Genomic DNA, 25643 nt, shown 5'->3' with positions numbered 1-25643 from the left:
GAACCCCCGCTTGAACATATGAAGGTGCAGAAGAGTTTTCCTGCTACTGCTTGTTCATGTCTTACCCTGATCCCAGGACTGAGGTTCATTTCACCGTGATTCAATCAAAAGGCCTTCACTTTCTCTGCTGCACCACTTTCCTCATTTCCATTTAGCAGACAGCCTGCAGGGGTTGTCATGTTTAATTTCTACTGAGTCTTTAACTGCCCTGTTTAGTCCTAAGTATATGATCATTTACATTAAATCCTGATCCAATTTTTCACTGTGAGGCCGAGACTTCAGGCTCACTTTAGTGCTGCTGGTAATACTATACAGTACGTGAGTGATTTCCTGAAAAAAAAAGTAGCTTTGCTAAAATGTGGCCTGCGCTTTCATTGTAACAGAGTCGGCTTTAAAAGGTAAGGAAAAACAAGAGGTCGTAAAATATGAGCAAATGGGAAAATGTGGTTCGTAAAACAAATAGCTGAAACTTCATCAAAGGAAACGACGGCGGGGTTTACGAAAAACAAGGCGAACGTAAAGAAGGCTGGAAAGACGAATGTGTGCAAAATATTTATCAATAGTCTGCGAATACAAAACCCCCGAGGTCATCTCGTGGTCACGGACAAAAAGTGCCTGTCGCTCCGCCGGTGCTCCTCGTCCACCGAGCGCCCCCTCCCCGTCCCAATCACAGCCCAGATTCTTGGACTGCTGTGGGTCCTGTGGCACACTATTCAAAGTCAACAAGCTCTCGATCTTGTGACACAAATGTATGTGGTCGACGGCACCCGAGGATTTATGACACCGGCTTCAAACAGTAAATCAGGCCACTGGTCTGTGGTGGCAAAAGCAAACAGCGGCGCTCCGTCAACAGCACCGTGGAATGCTATTGACACAGATGCGGTGGACGCAGTCCGATCGCAGAGAGGAACACCGCCGCAGCTCTTGGCAGCCGGGGGCGCCAAAGGCCCCTAACCGGGCGCTAACAGTGGTGTACCTGCTCGGAGCTTCCTGTTAATGTGGTTCTACTCAGACTCCTGCCGGGTTTTAAGTTTTTTCAAGGCTTGATTGAAAGCACAGTGGCGCCCTCGGTGACATGAGGCCAAAACTCACGACGTGTGTCAGGCGTTTGACCCCCACAGACATATTCCTACTCACGGGGCCAAACGAAGCACTGGTTTATGTCCTGTCCTTCAGATCATGGAGTCACTGAAGAAACACTGCGTTACGCACCGTCTCCATACAGCAGAGACTTCAACCAATACCGAACAATCACCGCGATCACCTGCTTTTGGAGAGTGTGTCTAAGTCAAGGCCCGTGGGCCAAATGCGGCCCACCAAGACCTTTTGTGTGGCCCGCGGGTGCTTAAGAAAACATTGAATTGTCTAAAGATAAAATCCATGTTGCTCAGTTTCCTAACCTGATAAATAAAAGTTTCTTTCAATACACAGAGCGATGTGTAGTTGAGTAGTTACATTGATAAAGTCTTCCATTTACGACCGGCCTATTGCTGATGTCGCCCCCTGTTGAACGTGAATTTGACACCCGTGGTTTGGAGCAACCTTTTCACTCAAGTGTTTATTTTTAACTGGAAAATGTAAAGTACGCGTTAAAAGACATGTGATTGTGGATTTGTTGAACTCGTTTGGAGAACCAAAATTTCCATCAGGGGATAAAATTGGAATCGCCGGAGCTCTGTTTGGCAAGGAGTTAAAAACATCGTCTAGCTGAAGTACTGGCTGGCCGGGCGCCACGGTCCCGACCGGAGTCTGTTCAACCTCAAGTGTGGGGATAAAGCAGTGGCTCGACTGGGCCACAGATTCCAATGACATTATGTTGCAGCGGGAGAGTGTGGTAATGTGTGAAACTACATTCTTCAAATAAACAAAATGGGATGAAACAGAGCAGGGCAGGAGAATAAATCCACGAGCGGCGGTCGATGACTCGCCCAGGATGGGAGCTGATGTTTCACACCAGGTTCAGTGTTTCACTGCTGTAAGGTCGCTGCATACGGCATCGCGAACACTTTGTCAAAATAATTGCTGTCGTACACTTCCCTCGCACGTTATTAAAATTAATTGCCTCACATTCAACACATTTGGAAAGAATGTGAAGTAATTACGACTTTGAGAGAGTCATGACAAAATGAGAAAAACTTCGGAAGTAAAAAAAAAATAAAAAAAATAAAGAGCAGAAACGGCAAACATTTTTGGAGTTGCAGCTCCAGCTTTAATTACGACCGGGGAAGACTGGCCAAGATCGGGGGGACTGTGCACGGATCCAGGCCTTGGAAAACAGGCGGCCATTACGCTGCTGCTGGCAGCAACGCAACATTCAAACAAACACCCTGATCCAAAGCAATCAGTAATAAAACAATATTAGGATGGAAACAAATAATTCTTTGAGTTAAACTAAAATATCTTTATTTTTAAAGGAAATAAACGTGTCAGCGTCAATATTCCCACAAACACTGGTGAGGAAAATTTAAAAATGTTGTCACTCGCTCGGGCTAAAGTGTCGGGTGGTCGAAAATAAAATCTTTATGTAAGTAGCATTTACTTACTTGGAAAAATATTCATATTATTTGGAGGAAGTGAAAATGAAATAAGAATTGAAATTTACTTCAGTAATTCATACATTTTTTTGTCTGTTTCATTTTAGGACAAAAATGGAGTATATATTTATAACTTTACTACATAAATAAATTTCCTAGTTTAACTGTTATGTTTAGATACCGCGATGCTAACATGACAGAGACGACCATCAGGTTCCTGTTTCTGTGTTTAACCTTTTTTTAAATTCAATTAGAAGAATTATAAAAAACAAATATTACATTAACAAAGTCTGTTACTGCGCCCCAAAAAACTCTCCCTGGAACTGTTTCGTCTAAAATGAAACAGTAAAGCATCATCGCTGCTACATACAGTAGCTGCCAAACGTTGCTACATAGCTAGCGTTGCTACATAGCTAGCAGACTTCTCTCGTACCAAACATTCAAACTGACGGGCCGGACTCTTAGAAACAAACGACGACAAAGCATTTACCTTAGAACTCGATAACAGTTTGTCTGATTATGTATTGTCTGAAGTATTTATAGTACTGCAGTAGTACTGGAATATATACTGTATTCCTATCAAATAAGGAACTCAAGTCGGAATTTTAACCTTATTTTAGTCTTATTGTAAAGAGCTTAGATTTATATATTTATATATTTTTTAAAAAACATGTTTCAAACTCAAGGCCCGTGGGCCAAGTGTGGCTCGCAGTATAATTTTATGTGGCCCACCAGGGTTTATAATGTGTATGGTGTATAATGTAATGTATATTGTGTATGATGTGGTGACATCATGGCGTCGCAATTGGTCCACAACTCGGGCTGCAAACACATTTTTGGCAGAAACTCCCCCTCCTCCCCCTCCTCCCCCCGCACAGCTGTAAACATTATTATTATCCTCACTTTCCTAAATCATTAATGTTGTTATTAGGGTCAGGGTTTTCAGTGAAAACACTAAAAGTCATGAAAATGAAAGATAAACTTTGCTGTTAAATTACAAGGTGAGTGAAACAACCAGTTTCTACTTCTTTGTTTCCCGGTCTGGGAGGCGACGGAGGAATCCTCATGTTCCCTAAGTGTTTATTGAAGTTGGTTCGAAAAAATGTTTCTGGTGCAGGTCTCATGTTCGAAGCTCTGGTTCGAATGTTCGTTGTACATCCAGAGAAAACTGACATTCATTTCTCCCCGCGCTCCGTGAGCCTTCATTTCCAACTCGGCGTTCATTTCCAGTCCATTACAATCCAACTGAGATTCGCCTTTTCCTCTCCCTGACTCAAAGCAATATAACCCATCAAATCTTTATAGTCCCAGCGTTCAGAAAAGGCCAATTTGAAACACATATCTGAGGTAACTCACTTACAGAAAATCTCCTCGCTTTACTTACGTCAACAGTCCTACCAGAGAAAATCTGACATTCCTGAAAATAATATTGATAATGAAAGTTTAATCCTGGGAAGGACCCCACTCTTGCTGTGAGTTATTAAGAGATTAAGAGAAATAGGTCACGAAAGTTAAAGTTGTGGAAGGAAGTGGGGAGAAACAAGCACAGAAATTCCGGAGTCACTTTCCAACGGGAGAGTGAGACGAGATTCCACAGAGCAGACGACTCGACTGCCTCTCAATGATAATCAGTTCAAGTGAGTGTTAATCTCTTCACGACATGTGATTAACACATGGACACCAGAACCGGTTCCATGAGTTCAGGTTCGCTGCAGTTCTCCACTGTTTTAATCAACTGCAGGAGAACCAGAGGTTGAGACTCGGTCAGACTGAGCTAAGGTTTAAGTCGGGGTTTATTTCATGACAAAAACTTTACCAAATAAAGGTATTTCTGTAAAAAATTGCGATGTAAAGATACACTCAAATTACGTTACGATATGTTTTGCGATTTTTTTTTATGTTCACGATGCGATTTTATCACAATTTTTAAAAAGACAAATTATGACCAAATACCAAATTGATCCTTTACTTGTAAGAACAAAATACCGTTACCAACTGAAATAGTCCTGTGAACCTCATAAACTGAACTTGATATTTTAAATAGTAAATAAATAACATTACCCGACCGATATTATCGGCCCAATATTAGCAGAATTATGTAATATTGGTAGGAATCGTTATCGATTTTTCCTCCGATAATGAAAACCCAATAATGCAACGCTAGGGTTTTGCTCGGAGATCGCTAGGAAGAAGTTCTTTTTCAACACCTGATGTCACTTAGGCTACGTCCTAGTTTAATAAGGGGTCACAACCCATGTTTTTAGATGCATACTGCCACCTACTGTACCGGAGTGTATGGTGTCATGGTATGACCAGTGAGTTTCTGAGAACGCAGTCTACTCCTTACGCCGTGATGTGCTATTCATTTTTTAATTTTTTCCAATGCCAATTGTCACAAATTGGTAGCGATCGAAAAACCGTAGTCATAACTGAACATTTTCCATCCAGTACAGAAGTGTTTAAAAGTTTAAGTTTAAAGTTTAAAAGTGGTTCGAGAGCATTTCTGCAGCTAATCTTCCTCCCAGGGTGGGAGATCTGGGCGGGGGGTTGTTAACCTACATCTGACCCCCAACACCGTGCACATTACTTCTACCCAAAGTGTATCATGGCTCCACCGCACACCTCCAGCTCCCAGATTTAGCTCCTAATGAGCCACATGCTGCTGAAACTTCGTGGAGTTTGTCTGGACCTGAGGACGCGGATCCACGCGCTTGTAAAGCTGACTCCGTAAGACGCCCACAAAGCCCGGCCTCCCCGGGGATCAGGGCCCAACAACTTCCATATGGTCTCCAAGCAGGAGGGTGCCGTGATATATTGTTGTCCACAGTCCGCCTTAAAAACACTGTGGCCCCTGTCAGTGTGTGTGTGTCTGTGTGTGTGTGTGACCGGAGCCGAGGGCTGCACGCTTGTAAATGTTCCTACGCCGGTCGGTGAAGACAAATGTTCTTTTTTGTGGCTTTCTGCAGAGATCAGGACTCTTTTTGAATCATTGCTGCGTCAAAATCCGAACCAAAGAATTTAAAACACAAAAGCTAATTGTTCTTTTGATTTTTTTTTTCTTTTTTGTTTTTTTTGTTTTTTCTCCAGCTCAACTCCACTTGTTGTTTTGAATGAAAAATGTGCAAACAAACAAATAAATCCATGAGGAGCTGGTCTTGGCGCTGACACATGAAGAGTAGCTCATTTCACCAGACCTTGTCAATGGTAGCAATTAGAAAAACATGTGGCACATGAGGCTGAGCCAGAGCCATGTTCAAACCTAAACAGACGGAGCAGCTGGAGCTGAGAATATATTTAGCTTACTGCTTCTCAAATAGTGGGGCGGGGCCCCCTGAAGGGGCACGGTGAGGTGACTTTCAGTAAACTGCCTCATGCTTATCTCAGTTCAGATATAGCTGAACCAGCACGGTGACATCATGTAAGCACCACAGTAATAAAATGTACTTTGTTTATACGTATATGAAAGTACGATGTTGAGGAGGCAGAAATATTTCTGTTTTTTTTTTTTAAAGCTGACGAACATCGGTCAAATCTTCGAGGAACGACATTTAGCTACTGCTTTACTGATGCTCCCAGGTTCACTGTGGGGGGGGGGTCGGGTCAGGGAGGTGAGGGGCTGAAGTCAATCCCAGCAGTCACTGGGGGAGAGGACACACTGGACAGACCATTAACCAGTTCATTAACCATCACTGGGTTAAAGCAACAAACATTCACACTCACATTCAAACTTGTGGTCCATTTCCAACATCTAATTGGTTACCATGGTTACTGAACTACCAGCTACCAACGCACACATGGAGACAACATGCAAACTACAAACAAAGATACTAATATAGATACAAAGATTCCACGAGCCCCTCCTTTCCCAACAAAACTCTAAAATAAGAAAACTCTAAAAAAAAAACCTTATTTAAAACAAAGTAAATCCAAAAAAATGAATATGAATTTAGTGAATTTTTCACACAGTGGCATAGACTTTAAAGAATTATAATTAATATGGCCCCTCCCCTCCAAGAGGGACACGCCCCCCATTTTGGTAACCACTGTGTAAAACCACTGTATATTTGTATCAATTTTAAAGGTAATGTACAGTTAAAATATGTATATCTTTACATATATATTAAAATAATGCAGTGAAAATTTTGACTTTTTTGTTGTTTTCAATGCAACAAAGAACAAATTCTAAATTTAAATATTTAAATTTAAAGGTCAAAAAGGTCAGTTTGTAAAAGACCCTTTGAGCACAATATACCCTTAAATCACCTCTGGCCTTAGTATTTGTATTTGTATTAGTATTAGCATTAGCATATGTATTAGTATTAGCGAGGTGCCCCCTAGACAGACAACTTTGACACCAACACAAACACTTCAGGTTCTAGTGCCAGTTTTTTTTCACTGATGACTTTTCGACAAAGAAATGATGCCTCTGTGCCTGCGCAGGAGGGGCTGACACTTCAGCCAAGGCACAATAAAATCATCAGCCACACTATAGTAAGTCAACAGCCAGGAATAACTCTGGTCAACCACACTTTTCCATCTGGACCCCGTCTCTCTGTCCTACAGGACAGAGTGGTGTGTGTCCCAGTTCTTGTGGAGTGGGTGGAGTGACGAGGCTCGGTAGCTCACACTTTGTCTCACTTCAAACACAGAGCAATGAGATATTTCCAAATTTTAAAGACTACATAAAGACCTAGTTATTGGCGCAAGATGTTAAGTCACTTACGGTCACGCTGCCATGACGACCGCAAAACAAAAACATTAACGGTTACCAGTGGAAAGGTTAAAGACATTTTTTGACAGGGCTCTGTTCTGCTGCAGACAAATGTTGACGATAAATAAAGTATTGACTTCATTAACGGAGTAATATAACAACAATGTCAGAGACTGTGTCTGCTTTGAACTTCAAAGTCGGAGACGACTAACGACGATCATGTGTGTGTGGATGTGTTGGACTGACTTTTACAGAAGAGTTCTTGCTGTTCAGCCCTAAGACAAGTACTGTGGAACCGTTTAAACCAGCGGTCTCAAACTCTCAAAATATGAGCCGCGAGCCACTGCTTTCCACCACATCAGTGTTCCATCGTCAAGACACATAGAAAAAAACCACAGATATTTCAGAAGATGTTTTGTAGAAAACACCTTGGAAATACTTCACTGCCGAGAGCAAATATATTTCTCATTCCCGTATGTCAAAATAAAGTAGTCGTTCCCAAATATTTTTGGCTTCTGACCACATATTGACGTCACAAATTTCTGGCGACCCCAGAGACATTTTACTAGCCGACACTTGCGCTGTTAGGTTATTGAAGCCATCAGTCGAGATGAGCCGGGGCAGAAGAATAAATCCATGGTCGGCGGTCGATGACTCGCCCAGGATGGGAGTTGATGTTTGCTTTAGCGTCGCTACGTACGGCATCGCGGCCAGTCTGCGTTGTCTCTGGGCCACATCGGGGGTTTTGATATTTTTATCTGCTGCATTTTAATCTGGCATCGATTTATATTCAAATCAATGTAAGATTAGAATAAAATTATTATCAACACCTAGTCACGGACCAGATTTGGGGGGGTTTGCGGGTCGGCAGGGGCCGCGAGCCAGGAGTTTGCAACCCCTACTGTACACGCTAGTTTGGAGATAAAAAGTTGTTGTCAGTTTTTTCCGTTGTGAGTAAACATTAGTGTGTCGGACCGGTATCTGGCCCTCGCACTGACTCATGTTCAGTTTGATACTGTTTGGTACTGTTCGGTACTGTTTGGTACTGTTTGGTACTGTTTGGGACTCCTGCTTTGAATCAACCTTTTGGTCTTTCGTGTGTTCTTTTTTTGGGGAACATTGTGTCGACTTCATTTGGATCTTCTGCCGCTGCGGGTCACCAGATTAAAGCCGGGACTGTTTGTATCTGTTATTTGAAGCTTCGAATCAACCTTTTCGTGTGTTCGTGTTTCGGGTCTTTCGTGTGTTCTTTTTTTGGGGATCAGAAAACGGTACCACGTGCCCGTCCTTGATACGCTCATCTGCGTCACATATGTGGAGGCGAAAAAAGGGCATCCAGTGTGTCCTCGCACAGAAGATCAAGTGTGTCCAAAGTGTTCATCCTTATGATTCAGGACAGGACCTTTAATTTAGTTTTTTTTTTTTTTTTTTTTACTAAATTTGGACAACAGGAAACAGGAGAAACGTCGAACAGGTGAGTGGAGTTTGAAGCAGGACATCGGTGGTTTTTTACCGTGTTCAAGTCCCGGGGCTGTGATGCTACTAAAAATAAAAAAGACTCCGATAATGGTGGAGGTGAAACAGATGTTTAACATGGTTTTGTCTACGCACTTTTACCGTAAATGTTGCGATGGGAGGTAAGATAAGCAAGACCAAAAAAAAGAGACGTTTTACTCGGAGGAGTTATTTTTGCGATCAAACTCTGAGCGGCCAAGAAAAACTGGAAACCAATCAAAAGGAAAGCGATCTGTACGGTTCTTCTTCGCTCTGTCAGTCACCGTCTGCTTAGGAGACAGATTCAACTCCATCGTTCTGCGTGAAAGACGCACCTTTCATCTGCACTCTCTGGGATGACAAACACGCGTGAACCAGAGACCATGTGTGTGTGTGAGTAGGTACGTGGTGTCAGCGGAGACCATGTGTGTGAGTAGGTACGTGGTGTCAGCCTGACCTTTTCATTGCAGCGTGCCGCCCATATGTGGCGCATGACAGGCCAAAAGCAGCCTGATGAATGACGGCCTGACGACTGAGCGTCTGAAATCATCCCCGTACATCCAGTCTGTACGCGGTAGACCACGCCATTAATCCAATCACTTTAAACGACCCCGTCGAGCCGAGGGGCCAAGTCTGCGTGTCACAGCTCTAACGCACATCGACGCCGCTGGAGGAACACAAACAACTCGTGCGTCCTTTGTTTCCACACCAGTTGGATTTTTCGGGGAAACTCAACAAACAGAGTCTGACGTCAGAGTGTGTGGCTCCCTCAGGAGGAAGCCCAGAGATCGCTCCCCCCTCAGTCCACCGTGACGTTTGGAGACATTTGATTTTTATTGACGAAGTTGGACGCGGGGAAAACATTTCCATGTGATCTGAGAGACGTTCGTTCCATCTATATCTGACTAAAAAAAAAGAAAAATGCTGCATCCTGGTCAAGAATTTAATTTTCTAAATTAAATGGAATTTGACTTAATGAAATTAAAGCGTTGCCTTTAAACACGCCTGGCACCGCGAGGGCTCACGAGAGAGCGTTTATTCCTCAGAGTCGAGGCTCTGAGGAATAGTTCAGATATTTCTGGAGAACATGAGTCAACGCCGAGGCCAATAACCAGTCCGACACACCAGGAAAAAAAAAAAAAATACAACCACGATTCATCTGCAAAACAGTATGTACAGCAGGGGTTGCAAACTCCTGACTCGGGGCCCACCTCTGGTACGCATACTCCCCAAATATGGCCAGTGACTAGAAGTCAATATATACTTCAATTTTGTCCTTGAGGTAAAGCGAATTAACTCATATATGTTTAATATATTTTTTAGTATTACAGTTCAATTATATACAGTATTTACAGTATATTGAACAGGAAGTACTTTTTCTTAAACGTCTTGGGTTTTTTGTGTACTGAACATCACGTCAAACTTTGCGTGACCTGGTCCACACCATCTGACTGAAGAGTCTGAAAACGTATATATATTACATACTAGTTCAGTGGGTCTCAAAGTGGGGGGTGAGGCCTTCCTGGGTGTACAGAGCTATTTCAGGGCGTGCGAGGGAAGCTAGGATGATCAAATTTTAAAAAAATAGGGATTTCTTAAATTGCACTGAATGTGTCGACATGTAGGGGGCGCCACTATGGTCCTATCTACAAATATATTTGGGAACAAATGTCCTAGCTTATCAAGAAGAGGCTTCTTTTATGCTAAAGATCTGCAGCTATATTTGGTAAAAAAAAAAAAAAAAAGACTTATCTTTTTTCTTATTTTTAGATTGAATTCGTACATGTAGCTATAGGTCCTCGCAGCTACTTAGTGACGCAGAGGAAATCGGAACAGACATATTGAGTTTCAGTTTGGTTGCCTGGTCACTTTCTGTGGTTGAAACATTTACTGTAAAAACTGAGCCTTTAATTTAATTTTCTCCCCCTCTGTACTGACAGGGGGAGAACAACAGCCAAGTGAGGTGGGTGAGGAAGAGACGGGGGAAATAGCTTTAACTGCTCTCTTACAAAGTGAATCCAATTGAAATTTAAATCTAATTTTCCAGTAAAATGGGCTTCACAGGGTTTTAAAAATAATGTTTCAAAGCTGGAAAATCCAAACTTTAAACCAGTCATTTTAAAGTAATAAATGACGGCTAATTAAAAGTTGTTTTTCTTTTAATTTATTTGTCGTAAAACACAGGAGAAATCCAATCTTTCGTCCTAACTCCCACGGCTAAAGTTAAGAAGTATTTTGTAAACAAGTTTCTGTTTTCACTCAAACACGGGTTCTACTCAACAAACCCACTGTTAGCGCTGGAGTAACTGCACCAGCTGTACTATAGAGTACTACAGTTGAATGTTTTCTCCATAACAAAGAGGTTTCCTATGGTGGAAAAAGATCGGTCACTTAAAACGTTCCACTTTAAAGACACATTTTTGGTGTGTCCTCAGTTCCTTGGCTTCGACCAATGGCTGCTGGAAATTTCTCCAGCCAATCAGGGGCCCTGAGAACGATGATGATGTATTTTAAACATAGCAGTTCAGGACTGATGGTTCTTGCCTCTGACAGCGATGACAGTCGGAGTGACGCTGTTGACAGTCCGACTGTTGGACTTCAACATCACTGTGGTCTCCGAGCTCTTCGACTGGACGACAGGAACAACTGAGCAGATGTCAGTGTGACTCAGTGAAGTGGTGGAAAAGAGTCACGTCTGGGACGATCGATCAATAAATCCGTTAATCGAAACGATAAACGGAATTGAAGTCGATAATTTTGCTAGCCTCGATACTAGCATGAGTCGTTCTAACTTCCAGCCAGGCTCCTGACAGTCATCCGCGTTTCCCTGGTCTCTAACCTCCAACCAGGCTCCTGACAATCATCCGCTCTTTGTGGGGGGAGGCAGGGCCACGAACATGAGGGAAAATACTGCACCTCGAGATGCAGAGCCTTCGTCCTGACAGTCGACACTCACTGAGGCATTTGGTCGACAAAGGTTTTTTTAGGTGTCAACTCAGTGGCGTTTCCATAACCAGGGAAACACCACAACCCGATTCATGTACAATCGGAAATTTGACAATCCGGAAAAATAAAAGAAATCAGTTTACTGCATATAAATTTACATTATTTTTAGATATTATCATTACATCTGTGGTTAACGTGGTCTCAAAATAACATAAACATAAAACATAAAATCGTTAATCGTCAATAACTTGTGGGGCAATATATTGTCCTTCAAATTTCGGTATGGTCACGGGCTTTCCAATGCAGGTACTGACCCAGGTACTGACCCAGGTACTGACCCAGACAGGTACCGACCCAGACAGGTACCGACCCAGACAGTGCATGTTTTATTCATCTCTCCAGGAGCTACGATCTCATTGGAAAGTAAACAGAATGAGTCTGAGCTAAGTTCACACCTGGTCCTACTTTGTACCAGCAAACCTACCAACACACACACACACAGACACACACACACACACCTTTGTTTCTTGGCCATCTTTATGTAAAATCTGAGTCACAAGAACAAATGTTTTTCTTACAAAAACAAGATTTAATAAGACTGGAGGAGAAAGAGACGCAGCCGAGAGAAAAAAAAAAGAAGCAATTTTCTTAATGGATCATAGCCTTCAATCATACGGTGCTGCCTGTTTTATGCTTAAAGACGTTTTGATTTGCAGCACAAACAGTTCTGCAGACCATCCATCGTGAAGTCAGAAACAGTGCTGTCAGCACCGAACCTGCCAGGACATGGGCAGGACCGGGGTTTTCAAAGAGCCTCCGACCGCCAAATCCTTGGAGACGGCGAGTGGAAGTCTTTCTTATGTAGTAAACACGTTTCTAAAGGCATGCAGGCGCACTCCCTGGACAACTACTGATCCAATTCCTGTCATATATTCGCTCTGAGCTAAACCCGAATGAACAAGGAGGTATTGTTAGCAAGCCATAACTCTAGACACACAATCCAGCCTCGTGGGTGAAGCCTGCAGCCGACACGTTTTATATTAGACATTACTTCTATCCCTTCAGCCAGAATTTCCTATACGCAACTTACACATGATATGTTTTCACTCATGCCCCCCCGCCACCCCATCCCCCATTCCTCCGACGCAGCGTTTGCTCCTTTTCTTTCCCCCACTGTGAACATGTTTTCTCATGCTGCCATCTCCCCATCCAGCCAGGAGGGTGTGCAGAAACACACCAAAGACAACCTGAGCCTGTCTCACTCCACGGTGGTCTCCCACCAGCGGGCTTCAAGTCCCGGCTCAGCTCAGGTCTGGGGGCCTTCGTGTTGGCACCGTGCCTGGCTGGGGGGCTTCAGTCAGCTGATGATAGCACAGAGCTGGTCCAGAGCCAGACTGTAAGAGGGTCCAGATGGTTGAAGAGACCCCTCACCCTGATCACTGGCTTTTTCAACACGGGTGTGTCACTGTGGCCTGGAACTCTTTTTTTTTTTTTTTTTTTTTTTGCCAGATTATAAGTATTTACTCTGTGAAAACAAGTCACTGTGACTCCATGTTTGATGTAATTAACACCTTGGTAACTGTGCCTGTAGCTGGGAGCTGAGAAAATGTGAGAGGGAGGAGAGGGGGAGGAGAGGGGAGGGGCCTAATTAGGAGACCGCTGGAGTTGGACCGGTTGTTTAGATCAGTGTTTCCCAAACCTTTTTTTCTGGGGACCCATATTTTAAAAGTCACAAACCTTCACGACCCAAGTTGATTGGGTCATAAACTCCTGGGAAACATGATGCGAGATGACCCACCTGAGGGTCGCGACCCAGTCTTTGAGAAACAATGGTTTAGCAAACGAAATCCGCAGAGATAGAGTGCAGATAGAAGGAGGAAGGAACACCAGGGAAGGCAGCGACCAGCAACAGTAAACAAGTGACGGAGCGTACCAGTTAGGAAGGTGTTCAAGACATGGCTCAGGTTTAATGAGTGAAGAGGATCCTGGGTGGTTTCCTCTGTTTACAGGTGAGTAGTTGGTCAGGATACACAAGCAGGAAGAAAAAAAATAAACACAAGTTCCTTCAAAGACAGATCCAGTCCCTGCACCGGGGAAGAAAAGTCCCTCAACACGTGGGTTCCCGTCCAGTAAAATATAAAGATAACTTTCTGAAATATATCTGAAAAGTTTCCACTTCTGACTTCAGTCCGTGAGAAACGGTGGACGCTGTAAAAATATATGTGACATATATAACGTGCCATCTGCTGTCGCCTTTCCTGTTTCCTGTTTTTTTTTTATTATCAGAAACTGGAACTAAAAAAGAAGTTTACTGCAGCAGTTTACATTAAAGTTAAAGATCCAGACGGTGCAGCTAATGCAGAACAAACTTTAATGCGAACACCAGTGTAATTACTGAGGCTAAAATAAGGAACCGGACTTGGTTTGGTTTCTGTAATAAAACAAGGTCCAAATCCAAGTCTGGAAGGTTAAAAATATATATATGTAGTTATATTTAATCTCTCAAAAAAACCCCCCCCCCCCCACACACACACACACACACTGTTTTAGCCTCTAACAACAACAACAGCAACAATAATAGCAACAATAAGTCGCTGCCTTTTCAGAACCATCGAGGTTACATTCCAGACAGAGAACACAGGAAATCAAGGTGTCGTCAAAGTCAAGTCAGAATAAAACAAGGGCTCGGTTTAGTGTAAAAGACATTTTCCAAATATAGAAGGAAATGTAAAATACACATATAAACCTGGTGTGGGTGTGAGAGTCATGAAGGGTAGACTAGTCAAATGACAATATAAATGTATATTTACTCATATATAACTAAATATACACATATATGTGTGTTTGTGTGCACATATGTATGTAAATATTATAATATTACATTTCAAACATACTCTGTATATACTATACATATACAGTATATGTAGAATATATATATAAATATATACACTGTATATGTCGGTATTCAATGAATAATATGTATATTTCAATATATATTACATATACATACATATAGATAGATTTATATAAATTTGCATGTAAATATAGATATAAATATATGTAAATATATACATAAATATATATAGATATATACATACATATCTGTATATATGTAAATATATATAGATACATACATATCTGTATATATGTATATGTATATACATAGATATACATATATATAAATATACATATATATGGATATATATATGCATATACTGTATATACATATATAGGTTTGAAATGAATAATGTTTTAATTTACTGTTACTGTTTATTTATTTTAGTAAACAAACAGTAACAGTAACTTCTTGAGTCTGTATTTATACTCACTTCTGTTTTTAATCCAGGTTAAAGCCTTTAGTTTGGGGCCTATTTTAAACGTTTGTCACGAAAAAGAAAGTTTCCAATCTGACCTCATTTGACCCCTAAAACAAAGTGCACCTTGTTTTCCTCACACACAAACCACCATTATCTTCTTCTCAGTATCAATGATTAGGACACACCTCCGTCTGTTTGACTCTTCATTCCCGGCCTGCGTCTGTGACTCCACTGCTAACTATCTGGCTGTCGGTTTATCCAGTAGTTCAGTGGTCAAATAAAAGGAAAAGCAGTTTCCACTCATAATTGTGGCCTTGTGTCTCCCAGCGAGCCAGAAACTAAGTGCTTGTACTTTCCATGTGAAAAATTTAACATGAAAAGAAGAGGCAAGCAAAAGTCCACGAACATGACCACGGGGCAGTGTCGTAGGAAAACTCGCAAAGATTAATTACCCTTGACAGCATAATTATTGGTATCTCTTGTTTTTCTTAAGTGTGTAAAGTATCATAAAGTCTGTGTCTGCAGAATTTTCTAGGTCATTTAGTTCTGGTACTGTACATAGAGATGGTCTTTTCACGACTTCCAGGACGAACAACAACATTGATACTTTGAATATCTGAGAGAACCAGAGTGCATTCACACACAAAGACCGGGACAAAGATACGTTTGAAACTCACGTTTTATGCAGCGGTTGGTTCCTGGTGCCAAGGCCCAGCCGGAGCAACACTGATGACCTCCACAGACGTTCGGCCTGGACAGAGGAAGACACAAACAAACACACGCTGTAAGGAGACACTCAGGGAAACCGTTCAACCCACAGTCCTACACAGACCAGTCCGATCATCACGATCAGAACTGGTTTGGTTTTATATCAAACTGCTCCAAATCTGACATCTACCTCGTAAGTTGGCTTTCTCCAGCAGGCTGTTTAAATAACACACAAGTTCATATAAACATGTATTAGCTAAAACATTATAAATATATTAGGGCTAGCGAACAAGTGAACATTTTTGCTCTGATTACTTGCGATTAATCAAGACAAATGAACAATCCTATACAGGACATAAAGGCCTCGACCCGCTTTGAAAAGTTTTTTTCCCACAAGGTGAGCAAATAACTCAATATTGATTATATATTGAAGCAACAATAAATGGGTGGACAGTGAAATTATTGGATGTACAGTCGGAGTCATTCTTTCCGTGCGCTAAAATTCATTTTTAATCTAAAAAAAATATTGATTATGTATTGAAGCAACAGTAAGTGGGTGGACAGTGAAATTATTGGATATACTGTCGGAGACATTCTTTTTCGTGCGCTAAAATTCATTTTTAATCTAATTTAATCTCTACAAATTAACTACCATAAACACTTCAATTTTGACGTAAAATAAAAAAATATATATGTACAGGGGATCTTCAACTTCCAGAATTCCATTCCTACCGGGCGATGTAACTAAATTTTAGCGTAGGTTGGAATTTTCATACTGTACATAACTGTCTGTGTCACCAACGCTAACACAGTGATGACATCATAGTTTAGGAGACAGACGTCAGAAGAGTCTAACATACGCCTGGGAGGCTTTTTGAAGGGCAAAAAGTTCCCAAAAACAACATGCAACAAAAGAAAGTGAAAGTAGAACAATTCAATATATGACGTAGAACCAGCCAATGTAAACAAAGCTGCCTTCTGCGTTTAACGCCCCGTGATGATGCATTCGTCCCCTTGCGAAATTAATGGAGGATTGCGATGTAGGTCGAGGACGTCAAAAAACGAGGACACCTTGTCTTTTTGACCAAAACATTTCCCAAGCCCCACCCCCAGTCCTCCACGAACCGACCATGGGCCGCGTACCCCCTGTTGAGGACCTCTGTTCTACAGTAATCACTGTAAAGTGTTGAAGACCTCAGACCTCTGCATGACACACAAGTCTGTGTGCGAAGCTGATCCACTGACAGGAACACAAATGAGATTACTCCTCAATTACATAATTTCATTTCATGAAAATCATCTGAAGTCACGGAACTCTGCGAGTGTGAAACCACAGGCCTCTGATTGCGTCCGGAGCGAACACAGACACACACAGTTACATTTACCTTGAAGAGATTATACTCTGGGGAAACGGGGGGAAAAAAGAACTGTAATCCAGCGCGCAAATGAGATATGACAAGTTTTAAACACTTTAGCTTGATTCTTTAATCCTCACTCACAGCGATGAAGTATCACAGACAGACACGGCCACCTGACGAGGAACTGCGCGCCATCGCCGCTTCACAGGAGATTACCGTGAGTGGATGTCTGACGCGTGGTGATCTGAGAAGATAACTGACCTCAGACTGACTCCCCCTGAGCAGGATTGGTTTGGTCATTAACTCAGGTATGAGACCTTTTTCTCTAACTCGTAGCACTGTAGTTTAATGTTAGCCAGTTGGGTCATTAGCAGGAGAATGTAAAAAATACAAAGAGTTGCTGAACTTTTGGCTCCTGAGGAAAGAGGTAAAAATGCACAACATATTACTACAAGTGCTACGCAACATTGGGTTGGTTCTTCAGAGGTACAGATGCTAGGTTTTACCAGTGCACATGTATCTAAGGTGTCCAGGTGGGGGCGATCTGGTTCAGTAAAATTTGTTTACCAGGATCTGGTTGCGGCGTCTATACTAGCTTAATTTTGAAGAGAAACCGAGGTTTGTGACTGACTGTGCAACAGAGTCTAGAAACTTCTAGAAGTTTCTAGAAGGTATTTATTGGGGTATTTGTGCATTTCCACTTTCAAAATTCATCAAGTTGGCCGATATGAACCACCTAGTGGGCTGGTTTTGGCCTGCGGGCCAATTCATCAAACAAGCCGGATTGAACCACCTAGTGGACTGGTTTTGGCCTGCGGGCCGTATGTTTGGCACCCCTGGTCTAACAGAATGTAAATAGAGGCATAAATGGTGGAGATTGTTTTGTTATTTTTTTCAGTTTCCTTAATAATGAGAACCACATAATATTTCCTGTTTGATCCTCACAGTTTTGGATTCCAGGCCGGATTGGATGGTTTGGTGGGCCAGATTTGGCCCGCGAGCCTCCAGTTGATGATCACCTGTTTATTCTGTCTGCACCTATGGTTTCACTTTTTCACAGCTGCATTCCTAACACACACACACACACACACAGGTAGGCAGGATGACTACATTAGGGGCCAAACTATCTTGTACTCCTGACTGGCAACGCTCCGTGGCCTGGATCGACATTCCCCGTGTTGAAAACAGAACTAGGTCGTATTCCTCCTATAAACACATGAGTCCAGGCCTCGTGCCAAGGGCATCAGTCATCACCTTTGAATTCTTAGCGTCTGGAGGTTTCCTGTATATCTCCAACGGAGCGGTTGATACAAAGTAAGTGAGGTCGCGCCGCAGGTTAAAGTATAGATAACAACATGTTCACACTTTATTAGGCCGTTATTCAAAACCACAACACGAAAAGCCGGCTGATTATTTTACCACAAGTATCTGGATCCATCAGTCAGACAGGTGCAAAGAAAACAGGAGGAGAGTCAAACGCAGCCAACTCTAATGTAAAGCTCTGGAGCCAGTGCCGTAGGGGGCGGTAAAGGAGCGAGCGCAGCGGGAATTCCAAAAAGGGAAATGTGTCATGAGAGCGATTTTCTCCAACCAGCAGCCGGTGATTCATGTTACGCTAATGAATCAAAGTGTTCAAATCAACGCGCAGACAACTATTAGGTAATGTCCTCCCAGATTTATGTACTGCTACCTTCATGCTTCTTTAAAACTCAAAGAGCTCTATTCATTAAACACTTGAATGTGTTTTTTTTCTCTCTTGGCCGCCGCCGCCGCAGACGAGGCTCTTGCCTAGCGCCTCAATGAAGCAGCGTTGGATCCCATTCTACAGGCGGTTATTTTCTTTATGGACTGCCTTTAAATAGACGGCATCTGAATTTCACCACGCCGCGAGCGTCTGAGCGGCACATGTGCTCAGAAACGTGAGTGTTTTTTTATTGCGTGTAAAATCAGGGTTTTTTTTGGTGGTAAAATAAATACCGCGGTATTTATTTTATCTCCACAGTCAGTAAAAAGGCTAAGTGCCATTTAAGATCCCCGTCGATGGCTTCACGTGGGCGGTAAGTGGCGAGTGTTATTTTTGAGCCACAGCCAACTTCTACTGTGAAGGTATCAATAGCAAACAGGTGGCTGGGGGGCCGGACTGGGGGCATCAGATGGAATGTCTAGGCCGTTGTACTTCAGGCTTTGTCAGTCTCTCGAACCCAAATTTCCTTTCAGGAAAATGTGTTAAACTCATTACATTTATAAGACATTAATGCAGCAGAATACTAAGACTCAAAACCAGAGCATCACAACTGCATTTATAGCGCCCTCTGCAGGGAGAGGGAGTTGTTTTGACCTATGTAAACTGTAATTCTTTCATTAATCACCAAATCTACCACCTTTCGTAACAGACTGTAACTGGGGCCTTACAGTCAACCTCTACTGTGAGGGTATCAATAGCAAACAGGTGGCTGGGGGGCCAGACTGGGGGCATCAGATGAAATGTATGGGCCATTGTCGCCTTCTACTTGGTTTTCCTCGTACTTCAGACTTCAGTCGCTACAACTTAATCCTCATACCACACATAAAACAACTCGCATAAATTTGCAGTAAAGTTTTACCACAGCAGCGAGGCCCGGCCGTGAGACACAGGAGAGATATTCCATTTCATTCCCACTGTCTGCAGCCTGAAGGTGAGCTGTTTACAGCCTCCTCCAGCTCTGATTATGATGTAAATACTTCTCCCTCCAGTGTGTACCGCGCTCTGCCTTTATGTAACAAATAGGATTTGATGGACGAGGCTCCGTTTGACAAAAACGAAAACAGCCCTGATACGGAATCAGCCCGTCGTCCGGTCTGGAGTCGACACAAATGTGGGATTTGCTGCACGGAGAGTCGAGCAGGAAAGAAACAGGTGTTTCTGATCACGGAGCAAATCTGAAAATGTTCAAGAGCCACAGGCAACGGCAGAGGTACACACACACACACACACACACACACTGTGGGTGGACTTCAGCTGGTCTACTATATGGACTGTAATGTTTGATGAATGATGATAATAACGTTAACGGCTCACGGATCAGTGATGGTTTACTAACAGACAGTTCAGAGCCGTTGGTTGACCAGTTGTTGCTCATTATCAGCAACAACTGTCAACGATAGGAATTCAACGCTTGTCCTTCTTTGACCTTAATGTAAAAATAACGCATCGCAGAAACCATAAGGATTTCATGCACTTTTATTCAATGTGCAGTAAAAGTTTAGCCCAGAAAGAAACGGCGAAATCTGCGCATTCAATGTTTGCTTTTTTTTTTTTTTCGTGAGCATAGATGCTGCCCTCTTCTTACGTTTTCTTATTTCGTTAAAACAATTACATGGGTGATCCATTATGTAGCATTAGTGCACATTATATTAAATTAGTTTAGTTAGTTAGTTAGTTAGTTAGTTAGTTAGTTAGTTAGTTAGTTAGTTAGTTAGTTAGTTAGCAAATAAAAGTTTCATCCCAGGACATGTTTTTTTTCCTCATCACTATTGTTTGCGACCAAAACGTTTTTGTTTCTAAATTAAGTAAATTTTTTTGACAATACCCAGCTGTACCAAACAGGGGCGCTGTGCACTTTTTTTCGTCAACACGACCGGACATCACTAGTCTTCGAACCCCAATTTCCATTTGGGAAAAACGCATTAAACTCGTTAAATATGTGAGACATTAATGCAGCAGCATACTAAGTTTCAAAAGCAGAGCATCACAGGTGCGTTTATAGCGCCCTCTGCAGGGGAAGGGAGTCGTTTTCACCTAGACAAACTGTAACTCTTTCATAAATCACCCCTTTAACACCTTTCATAACAGACAGTAAGGTATGGCAGCAGGGTGTCCTCCGTGGGTGGGTTAGTTACGTCATCACACGGTTTGTCCTACAGAAACAACACTTCAAGCAGAAGTGGGTCACTAATATTTCACAGTACACGTGGGCTGGGCTGCAGGGAAACCCGGGGGTCGCCGGGCTCCTGGGTGGTTTGTTAAAGTGTTGATTCATTAGTGTGTGTGGAACACTTGGTGGTCGACCTTACCCCACGAGCCTCCTCGTGCGGCCGGAGCCGGGGCTGCTGCTCTGCCTGTGGTTTCCTCTGCTTCTGTGCTGCTGGCTGCTGGATGTTTGTCGGCCGCTGCGCTGCGCACCATCCCGCGGCGCAGGGGGCTGCGAGACCCCGGCTACAGAAGCAGCAGCAGCAGCACCTCCCGCTCTGGAGGTCGATCTGCCGTCCGTCGTGGATGATGCTGATCTGGGCAGACGGACCAGGGTCCTGGACTGTCTGGATCCACTGCCTGGGGAAGTGTCACCGGATGACACCGAGGATGTGAACCCCTCTGGGATGTGACCCTGTGGCGGCTGCTGCTGCTGCTGGTGGTGGTGGTGGTGCTGGTCCCGGGGTGTCCGCTCCGGTCCCGAAAACTCCTTCCTTCCACCTGACGCTTCCTTGTGACTGTGACCAAGTGCGACAGTCAAAAGCAGTAAAACAGCGAGTCCCGTTCGGTCCATTTTGACCATGAAAAGTTTTGAAAGAACCGCGTGGAAGAGCAGAGATGGAGTGACAGTTTATGAACAGATAAAAATAACTCCGCGATTAGTGAGAAACAAGACAGAGTTGTGCAGTACTGCATCCTGGTCCAGTATTGGCCGACTGGTGGGTTCCTCTTCATGTCTCCCAGGTAGAAGACTCGGGGTGTCCTCGGGTCCAATCAGCATCCACCGGGTCCACCAGCGTCTCTGCTTCCAGCGCTGAAATCAGAGAAACTTCACGCAAACATCATTCCGTGTGTTGGACGTTGCGGAGGAAGTCGTTTTTTTAAAAACAAGTCTGAGAAGGAGCTGCGACATCGGCGCCTCTTTACTCCAACTGAGGGAGTTTGAATCCTGCTCCCATGAATATCACCTCCTCCTTGGAGCTGAAGTCACCGGGATTGTGAGAAGAAACTCCCCCTCGTCCACTGTGTTGTTGCTCCCACTCTGCACCGCGCGGCCCATGTGTCTACAGCACACGCAGCAACTGCGCCAACAATATTATTATCAGTATCAGATTACAGGCTCCCTCAGAACTGCGTATCTGTACTCGGTTCAGATTCTTTTACCGAATCGAATTAGCGATAAAAAAACATCGTCGATACACTGATATCTGATTTTACCGAATCGAATTAGCGATCAAAACATCGTCGATACACTGATATCTGAAACAATCCTACTGATTATCATTAGCATCATTTAATTCAAAAAAGACTAATAAAGAAAAATACACAAACATGTTCATTCATTTTTTGCTGCAAACGTATTTTTTGAGAATTGCATCATGGGAATTTCGGGCAAATCCCGTCGCACTATACTACACAGAAAACATTTCTCCAATTTACTTTTTTGTTGTTGTTGTTTTATGAAAAACCAAATTGTTTTTGTGTTTTTCAACCCGGGGGTCGCAACCCCCGTGGTGTCGCCTGAAATCAGAAACATTTCTGATAAAAAATACTTTTAATTTCTATTATTTTTTAAAATTATGATTAAAAGAGGTGTTTAAATAAAAGGCAGCATCTTGATTGACAGCTGCGGTCACATGACTTGAGTTCCCGCGCTACTCTACTGTATTTGTAACACAGTATAGCTAACATGATCAAAAACAAACTGCAGGGGGAAAAAATAGTTTTCAGGCTCGCCAGAAATTTGTGACGTAAAGATTGGGTCAAAGGACAGAAAATGTTAGGAGACACCCTACCACTGTGTGGTGCTACAGGACATTAGGGGTGTAACGATACACTCAACGCACGATACGATAATCGGTTTTTACGTCCACAATATGTTTTTATCATGATTTTATTTTTCAAAAACTGAATCAAATAAATTATGACCAAATATAATCAATATAAATACAGTCGTCCCTCAGTGTATCGCGGTTCGGCGTTCGGGTTTGCAATATTTTAATGTATTCTTGTAGTGCGGATTTCTTGCTCTATCTCGGGGTATTGCAAGAAATAACCCGTACGTATGGGTTAACAAGATTTGCGAAAGTTTCGTTACGGTTTTTTTTCGTTACTTTTTTTCCGGGAGCCCATATTTTAAAAGTAAACAACCTTCGCGACCCAAGTCAATAGATATTATTCATAAACTCCTGGGAAACATGACGCGAGACGACCCAAAAAATAAATCTCTTGTGACCCACCCGAGGGTCGCGACCCAGTCTTTGGGAAACAATGTCCTAAATGGTTCGTAAAGGCTTGATAATATATACTTAAATAATATAATAACGATCTTGTCTCAACTTTCGCGGGTGGTCTTGGAACGTAACCCCTGCGACAAACGAGAATTATTTCTAGAGGCTTCTACCCGTGTCTCGTGAACCCGACCTCAGCCAGGCCTCGTCTTGTCCTAGCCGTTCCTCTTTAATCCAGTAAAGATCCACATCCTCGGCTGCGTCTCCGATCGTACATGGCTGCACGGCTCCACATCATCACCCGTTCTCCTCCATCACTCATCACTGCTGACACTCATTTCCTCTCACTCCACCCTGCTGGCATGGGTTCCTTACACCGTTCGCTCCTCGATGCTGTTTCACTGCCCTTGTTGAAATGACAACGTAAATAAATCCGATCTACGTCGTACATTTCGAGGGTCTCGAACCCATGCTGACATCGTCACGATCTCCTTGGAGGGTCACACCAGTGTTCCATGTTCCATTCAAAATTACAAAAGTCCCTTAGAATTTCTGGGGTTAATAATAATACTGTATAATACCAGGGGGCGCCACAACGGGGCAGGCGACCCTGGCAATTACCCAAGAGACGGCTGTTATTGGTCCATAAATCAATGACAAAATGACTGATCTACTTTAGACACTGTGACGATGTCACCCCTCCTGCCCGGGGCCCCCAGTGTGTCTAGAAACACCCCTGTACAACAACACAGTGCAATCAGCTATAGTAGCGAGTTTTCTCATTGGTCACAATGAGAAAATAAATTTTGTGAAAATAAATTTTTAAAAAAAATTGTGGTGATGTCTCAACCCCTGGTCCGGGGGCAAAAAGTGGTCCAGGTAATAGGAATGTGTGGCCTGTGTATTAAATACCATATGCTATGTTACAATATTTCGCAATGCATTTTGCAGAACTAATAAAAAATGTATGTACTTAGAGGCTAGGCACAAGACAGTACTGGTGTACTCTAACGAAATGCAGACACTGTTTAGTACTATGCTAAGTAGTACTTCATTTCCTAAAATTGTAAATCTTGAGTGATTTTGCAAAAATTACAATAAAACACTTGTGTGTCCAGGTATTTTATCAGGTCTCAAAAACCTCTTTGTCTGGAGATTATACCATATAATAATAATAATTATTATTATTATATGGTATAATTATTGGTATATATGGTATATATATGGTATTATTATTATTATTGACATGTAGTGTGGACCAGATGTGAGGTTGTCATGGGCGTTTGAACATGTAGTGCGGAGCAGATGTGAGGTTGTCATGGGCGTTTGACTTCAGTCTGACATCAGAGATAAATTTAACGTTTGTTCCTGTTTGATTTATTATTTATTTTCAACCCTCCCTGGGGGACGTAATAAAGTCCCGGCCCATAGAGGTCCCCAGGGTCAGATTCAGAACGAGTCGGTACTAAATAAATGACAAGTCTCAACAACACTGGTTCTGGACCATTTGGATCGGCAAAGTCTGCTGGTGGAGACTTAATTAGAAAACCACAGCTTTAGGTTTTCTGGCTCTCCTCGTAGTCAGCTCACAGTTTGACTTTAAGTCAAAGCTCGGAAAACTGGTCAGATTATGCAACAAATCCCATTAATCTCCCTCTGTCACCAGCGCCGCATCAGACTTTTCCTTTGCATTGTGCGGAAACAACACATTACTCTTACTTTTCTAACTCCCAGCAGGCCTTGGACGTCGCTCCCTCCTCTGCCCTAACCCAGAAAGACGCACGCCTGTCTGTCTCCCGCTCATGAGTGATCCATGAGCGCAATTACCGCTCACACGACTGCTGTCCAAAACACACACAGGGCGGAGGCGAGGAGGAGGACTCGCAGTCCCCCCCCCCCCGGTTCTCCTGCTCAACATGGCTGAGACGCAGGGAAAGTGGTGTGAGTGGACGGACAGAGAGGAGTCTTTCCAGTGTGTGTGTACATTCTCTCCTCTGGGAGCTCTGCGAGCCAGCCTTCAGTGGAGACTTGGCCTCAGCGCCGCAGCTGATTACAGCTCATCTTCCAACTCATGGGAAATCAAATTAGAACAAGAGGCAGCGTTTGTCTCATGAGCGTCCAGCAGACCAGGCCGCCCCCGGGCACCGAGCCGGCCTGCTGCCGCCGCTGAGAGTGTCACCGGACGACCCGAGAGGAGACGCAGAGACAAGTTCATCTGATTCTGTCCATTCAGTGACGAGTGTGTGTGTGTGTGTGTACAGTGTGTGTGTACTGTGTGTACTGGTTCCAGGGCCGTTCCAGTGGTGGTTTAACCGAGGAGCAGAGCAGCCAGACACAGATCAGAGAGAGGGAACGGGAGTACTGTACTACAGTCTGTACTACACTCTGTACTACA

General features: G+C 43.1%; 1 protein-coding gene across 1 annotated transcript in view; it reads right to left on the bottom strand.

The window, feature by feature from the left end:
- LOC103376657 (latent-transforming growth factor beta-binding protein 2) overlaps window positions 1-22078 on the bottom strand; it is a 114102-nt gene extending 92024 nt beyond the window's left edge. Inside the window, exons 1-2 of the mRNA XM_025056850.1 lie at window positions 21122-22078; window positions 15680-15753 (exon numbers count right to left, since the gene is read on the bottom strand). Of these exons, the coding sequence (XP_024912618.1) occupies window positions 15680-15753; window positions 21122-21600 (553 nt within the window). The 5' untranslated portion in view covers window positions 21601-22078. The remainder of the gene's footprint in view (window positions 1-15679; window positions 15754-21121) is intronic.
- Window positions 22079-25643: the final 3565 nt, after the last annotated feature.

The sequence above is a fragment of the Cynoglossus semilaevis genome, chromosome 1 (assembly GCF_000523025.1).
Source record: "Cynoglossus semilaevis isolate Cse_v1.0 chromosome 1, Cse_v1.0, whole genome shotgun sequence".
In the NCBI taxonomy this organism is placed as follows: domain Eukaryota; kingdom Metazoa; phylum Chordata; class Actinopteri; order Pleuronectiformes; family Cynoglossidae; genus Cynoglossus; species Cynoglossus semilaevis.
This window is presented reverse-complemented; position numbering and strand designations above follow the sequence as displayed.